This window comes from Protomyctophum parallelum (assembly GCF_964188405.1).
Source record: "Protomyctophum parallelum genome assembly, chromosome: 13".
Lineage (NCBI taxonomy): Eukaryota > Metazoa > Chordata > Actinopteri > Myctophiformes > Myctophidae > Protomyctophum > Protomyctophum parallelum.
Window position 1 is genome coordinate 23219563 of NC_139708.1, and position 6521 is coordinate 23226083.

General features: G+C 41.5%; 1 protein-coding gene across 1 annotated transcript; it reads right to left on the minus strand.

The window, feature by feature from the left end:
• Positions 1-1623: 1623 nt before the first annotated feature.
• LOC310869875 (gypsy retrotransposon integrase-like protein 1) lies at positions 1624-5296 on the minus strand. The gene is made up of 11 exons (XM_083780841.1): positions 5124-5296; positions 4702-4903; positions 3993-4075; positions 3733-3841; positions 3358-3390; positions 3115-3147; positions 2648-2881; positions 2405-2508; positions 2149-2317; positions 1987-2049; positions 1624-1885 (listed from the first exon to the last, which is right to left on the minus strand). The coding sequence occupies exons 1-10, from the start codon at positions 5192-5194 to the stop codon at positions 2005-2007; spliced, it is 1083 nt and encodes a 360-aa protein (XP_083636967.1). The 5' UTR covers positions 5195-5296; the 3' UTR covers positions 1624-1885; positions 1987-2004.
• Between the last annotated feature and the right edge of the window lie 1225 nt (positions 5297-6521).

A 6521-nucleotide genomic window follows, 5' to 3' on the forward strand; every position in this document is an offset into this window, starting at 1 on the left:
TGATCGAAATGAGGACGTGTACATTAATCAATTGCTTAAGAAAACACATAAAAACACTGCAGTGTATTATAGCCTACATAATATTCTGTCTGTCTGTCTGTGCGTGCCGTAAACATGGAGTGCTGTCACTGTGTGGGACTGGGGAGTTATATCAGTGCGCTCATGCAGCGCTGTGCCTCCATGCCCAAAAGAACAGTGTGTGGCGGCTGCGTGCGTAGAGAGAGAGAGAGAGGGGGGGGGGGGGTGTCCCAGGCGGCACGACACACGCACGTTATGAGTGTAATTTTATCACCATAGATTTCACATTGATAAAGGTCCCCCCTGCTGCGTTTCCAATTGCTGCGAATGACAGTGTGAAGGCAAACCGCAGCCAATTAAATAGGCAAGAATCCCCTTTCCCCGCCCATACGGTTCTGAGTCTACCGAAGTATTAGGTGAGAATGTGACCTAAGGGCGGCTCAGGTCCTTCAATGTGTGCAACAGTTGCTGCACATTCTACCAGTCTGGGGCGGCAGTGGCTCATGGGTAGAGCGACCTGCCAGGCTCCCCCAGAGTTAGTGTTGAAGTGTCCTTGAGCAAGACTCTGAATCCCTAATTGCTCCTGATGTGCAGGTTGGTGCCTTGCATGGTTTCCTCCGGCATCGGTGTTTTGTGTGTGATTGGGTGAATGTAATGCAATCTCTGTAAAGCGCCTTGGATAAAAGGTGCTATATAAATGCACCTTTAGGCTTTTACCATTTAGTAGCCATTGTCTTCTTTACATTTTGCATGGCGTTTCACTGGATGAAGTGTCCTCTCTTTGATGAGGTGAGGAGCATGCTCATCCCTCCTCAGCACACCACAAAGGGTCATGGCCAGTCATTTGTGCCATTATCACTTGACTCCTATGTGAACTTCCAGACCGGCACTGAATATTGACTTTTTCCTAGATTACGGTTAATTACAGATCTACAAGCTCACAATGTCTTTGCTTTTCACAAATTTTGTACGCCACCATTGTACAACAAAGTATCATATAGGGCAGAGTGGTTACTCAGACTAATCAATGTGTAGATTCATTGATATAAAGAAAAATAAAATATTGGTTTAGATATATTTTCAGTTAATTGTCCAGCCCATGACAGTCAGTATCTAAGCATAACTATTTATTTATTTTGTTTTTACTTTTACCTGTACCTCTCAATTCAACTTTTTTGCTATTGCTGCTACGATACCTGAATTTTCCTCCGGGAATCAATAACAGTTTAGTCATCTAGCCATGTTTGTCTACTATTACTTGTGCATCAAAAAACAATGTTTCCTTGAAAGTTTTCCAAATCAATTAACCTAGATGCTTTCTATTCATACTGTAATTAGCCAGATCACAAAAACATGATTAGGTAGATTCCTAACATTCCTAAGAAGGTAGTAAGGATATAACAGAGCTATAACGCAGAATTTCATCTCAATACTAACGTTCCTCCTAATGCAATAACTACAATATTAATGGAATTTAATACAAGCATCCTTGCTATCCACAACAGCAATCTATCTTTGGAATAACAGAATTCAATTAAATGGAGTGAAACAAAATGAAAATCCAGGCCGAGTGTCACACTGACTTCAGAATGAAACAACTTTAAATACTTCCAATATTTTTATTCAAATGTAGCAGGCTCCAATACCCAGCCCTACTTGGAAAATTTGTGAATCAGTAACACTCCATTTCCTCGAAATATACAAAACATTTTGGCCAGTGTCCTTGGTAGTGTACTGTATGTAGAAGATAACGTGGCAGTCCACAAAGACGACGATGGCATTTTATCGTCTTTCCCTCCAGCCCTCTCTCTTACTGTACGTCCACATTTGTCCAGCCAAATTGGTCTCTATTTTGGTCATGACAACACTAGAAACAAACAAAAATAAAAAAATATATATCCTTTTAAAACAATATGGATACATTATTTTTCCATTTATTGATTTGATTTAAACTACTCCTGAGCTCACCCAATCCATCTGAAATATCTAATGAACAACAAAAGAACTGTCCTGTATCTTGGAGTAGTCATACTGTGAAGCAGAGTAGAAAGAACATATTTTAAAATGTCTCACCCACTGACCACAAGTCTGATTTTCAAAGACCGAGGCCATGTTAGAATTATGACTTACGTCGTTCAGTCCCCTGGGGGCATGAACAGGCTGGCGTCCTTTACAGCAAAGCACTGAGAAAGGCCTCTCCTTTGTCTCCGAGTGTTCCTTGAAGCAGAGGCTGAAGACCTTGGCAGGGAGGTGGACGTCCCAGTCAGCTCCATGCTGAGCTATTAGATCAGCTATCATACTGTTGGGACATAATGATACAGATGTAGCAATGTCTTTTCATCCAATCTGTACTGTATTAATAATTCAAAGTGCTGAGATCCAAGACCTGTCAGTCAAGTGCTGCGTGACCATGTCCACAGTCCCAGTCTGCTGATGATGGACCACAAGAGAGACACTGATGTTCAGAATTTCCTTCAAGTCTCTGTTGATCTAAAGTAAATACATTCACACAGTTCATTCTTATGAGATATAGGCCACTCTCAAGTCAATATTATAGCAATAGCATGTGTCATTACAAATAATGTATATAAAAGATGCATAGGAAGTTGACATGGCCATGGGAGCTCACTTCGTCAACTATGTCCTGAGGTAGCCGAGAGAGGATCCTTAAAGGGAAGCCAAAGTGAGAAATGATGACCTTGACGTGTCCTGCAATTTCTGAGGAGACGCACGACTGCATTGGCAGGGCTTCCAACCACTTAGAGTAGTAGTCTGTCACAGTCAAGATGTATTTATGGTCATTCAGTGTTGCAGGCAAGGGTCCTCTGACATCCACACCAAGCCACTGCCATGGCCTTTTCACCTATAGGGGAGGTAATTATGATGTGCAGTAGACAAATTCTGAGTGTTCATTTAACTCTGGGACAAACTCTGAGTACAAATAACCAAATGAGTAAGGTTCATCTGAGTTATCATCAGAGTTACAAATTGATAAATTAACAGTACCATTACGTTTTCATTACAGGTTTGTATTAGTGTCTGTGACCCCGTACTGAGGGGTCTTGGAGAGCAAAATCATGTTGAATAAGTGCCTACCTCTATTATGTTTCCAGATTGTTCACACACTGTCTGCATGAGAAAATGGACAATAGCATTTGATGAAGCAGTCCATTACATTCTACAGTTGCTTGTCACAGGTTTTACGAATGGGCTTATTGTATTGTGAAAGGTCTGTAATTGAGCAGTAGTCTGTCCACTATGAGAAATAATAGACAGCAGAATGGTGTGACTAACCAATCAGAATCTGAATTCAACCAAGCAGCTCAAATTTATACTTACTTTGTTGAAATTATCTGGAGCCCACTGAATATCCTGTTGATAGATGCACACAATAAAAACGACCAGTTATGTGTATGGCTGTGTTATATGTATATGGAATACATGAAATGTATGTAATATCACAGCCGTTCTATCAAACAGTATTTTTATGATTTTCTCACTGAATACAATACAATACATAGCCTACCCTACAGTATGTTGTGCTTGTGTATATGTAGTGATTGTAGGAGGGTTTGGGGAGATGGGGGGCCGGGGGGGGGGGGGGGGGGGGTAGTGTAAAATGTTTGCACTTATCATAATACATATTTTGTCTGAATACAGTAAATATACAGCAAAATGTGTTGTATCAACTCATATACAGTATGCAGACATTACCTGTGGTTTACAGTAATCACCATGAAAGAAATATGGGAAGGATTCAATCTGCACCAGTGCTTCATCTGTTATGGTGGACCATTTGACAAACTTTTTAGGGTAACTGATCCTTAAAAGCAGAAGAAAACAATGTAGTATTTATGGAAAATGTGTTGATTAGAGATTAAAACAACAAAATAGGTTCCCTATTTGTATCTACTACTGCACGAGCAATCTATTGATTTTCTTGAAAGAAGAGACAAATTTCCCTGGCTGCTCACCGTGGAGTGCGTTTTGTCGCCTGGCATGGCCCTTCGTTCTGTATAGCTGGATTTCCATTTGATGTAGTAGAAGAAGCAAGTCCCTTTGTTGAGGATACAGAATACAGATACATATATTAAATATTATATATAGACACATTTTTACCAACTAAGTACCAACTAACACCATTTCTCCATAATTCCATTACACACTAAGAAGTAGACTAGCTGTGTTAGTTTCTCAATGTTGAATGAAATGACAAGCACAGCACAGATTTATTAAAAATGTATTCAAGTCATGTCGTATGACATTGGAGCAAATTATTGTTTGAATTCAGGTGTGCCAAACTAGAAAACAGTTAATAGGAACACTTCAATAAAAGCAACATCTCATGACCTTATATGTGCTACTTTTTGGGTTGATGGCATCCTAAATTGAAGAGAATTACACAGTGAGGGGGTTGTAATGACAGGCCTACAGTACAAGAATCCATTTGAAAGTACCCCAGTCAGCTTCCTTATTTGACACAAAGGTCGGATAAATTGGTGTTAGGAATAGGATACAGGTTAATTAATTAAGCCTACATGCACGTGGCAACCTTAAAAAAAAAACATGTAATAGAAACCTACTTTATATTTTCAATTAAAACAGTCTTGGCTTAATTAACTTTTCTTCGATTCACTCTCAATCGTTGATTCATACTCATGTTTCATGTTCTGATGGTCGTACCTTCCTTTTCTTCGTTTCCTCTGGGAACGAGAATTTGGTGGGCACCGTATATTTTCGAAGTTTTTCCCATCTGCCAGTTCTATCAATGTCCTGATCCTCAAAGTGATCAATGCACAGCACATGTAAATGAGAGGGTTGCCAATCTTCCCGCTTCATAGCGCTGAGCCATTTTTTTAGTCTTTGAGGACTGTGCAGTGGAAACCTAGACATGGCAAAACATTAAATTAATCTTAAACGTAGACACTAGACAGCATTCAAACACGTTGCCAACGAACATGAAAATGAACACTTAATTTCACTATTTACCAAGTGAAATGTAATTATTTTGCCGTCGAAAGCATTTCAAACCCACAGACCTAACGTACAGATACTCAGCTGAGCAGCCTGAGCTTACTTTGGCATTAGGGACATACAACACTTACTTAAAAAACGTCAAACCCGTCCGTGTCTTATTTTTGCAGTTCAATGCGCTACATTTACGCGGTCTGCCCATTTAATAGGAAATAATATATAACTCTATGAAATAACCTAACACTACATTAACCTCGGTTCCAGCCTCTGCGAAGTTCTTGAAGAGAGATCAGGAGAAAGTAAAGCAAGACAAACCGGATGTTGTGATTCTTTCTTTCCTTCGTGGGCAGCGTCTAGTGAGCTAATCTAGTGAGCTAATTTAAGACTTCCGGTGGACGATCTCTTCAAAATAAGAGTACCCTCTAGAGTATTGAAAAAAAGTTTAATTTGCACATTAAAACTACAAATTAAGCATTTAAATGATGCTATATGATGCTATAAGACACACATTATGTTTCTGTGTAAGAATAAGTAATTAAATCCTTATAATAATAATAATAAAGTTATCTAAATGGATAAATGCTATTCACTGGAGTGCATGGACTTTATAAAGTGGACACTGGACAAAAGACGGCTCCGCAAGGCAACTATCTGGACATACCCACGCGTTCGGGGAGATGTCCTATACCACACCCCACTCTCCGCTAAGCGGGAGAGGTGTAAAATTCACAGCAGCAGACCTTCTACTGGGGTCAATGCTGACAAAAAGTACCGTTTCCGGACCCAGAATGGACACTGGACAAAAGACGGCTCCGCGAGGCAACTATCTGGACATACCCACGCGTTCGGGGAGATGTCCTGTACCACACCCCACTCTCCGCTAAGCGGGAGAGGTGTAAAATTCACAGCAGCAGACCTTCTACTGTGGTCAACGCTGAAAAAAGTACCGTTTCCGGACCCAGAATGGACACTGGACAAAGAGGCCTCCGCGAGGCAACTATCTGGACATACCCACACGTTCGGGGAGATGTCCTCTACCACACCACACTCTCCGCTAAGCGGGAGAGGTGTAAAATTCACAGCAGCAGACCTTCTACTGGGGTCAATGCTGACAAAAAGTACCGTTTCCGGACCCAGAATGGACACTGGACAAAGAGGCCTCCGCGAGGCAACTATCTGGACATACCCACACGTTCGGGGAGATGTCCTCTACCACACCACACTCTCCGCTAAGCGGGAGAGGTGTAAAATTCACAGCAGCAGACCTTCTACTGGGGTCAAGGCTGACAAAAAGTACCGTTTCCGGACCCAGAATGGACACTGGACAAAAGACGGCTCCGCGAGGCAACTATCTGGACATACCCACGCGTTCGGGGAGATGTCCTGTACCACACCCCACTCTCCGCTAAGCGGGAGAGGTGTAAAATTCACAGCAGCAGACCTTCTACTGGGGTCAATGCTGACAAAAAGTACCGTTTCCGGACCCAGAATGGACACTGGACAAAGAGGCCTCCGCGAGGCAACTATCT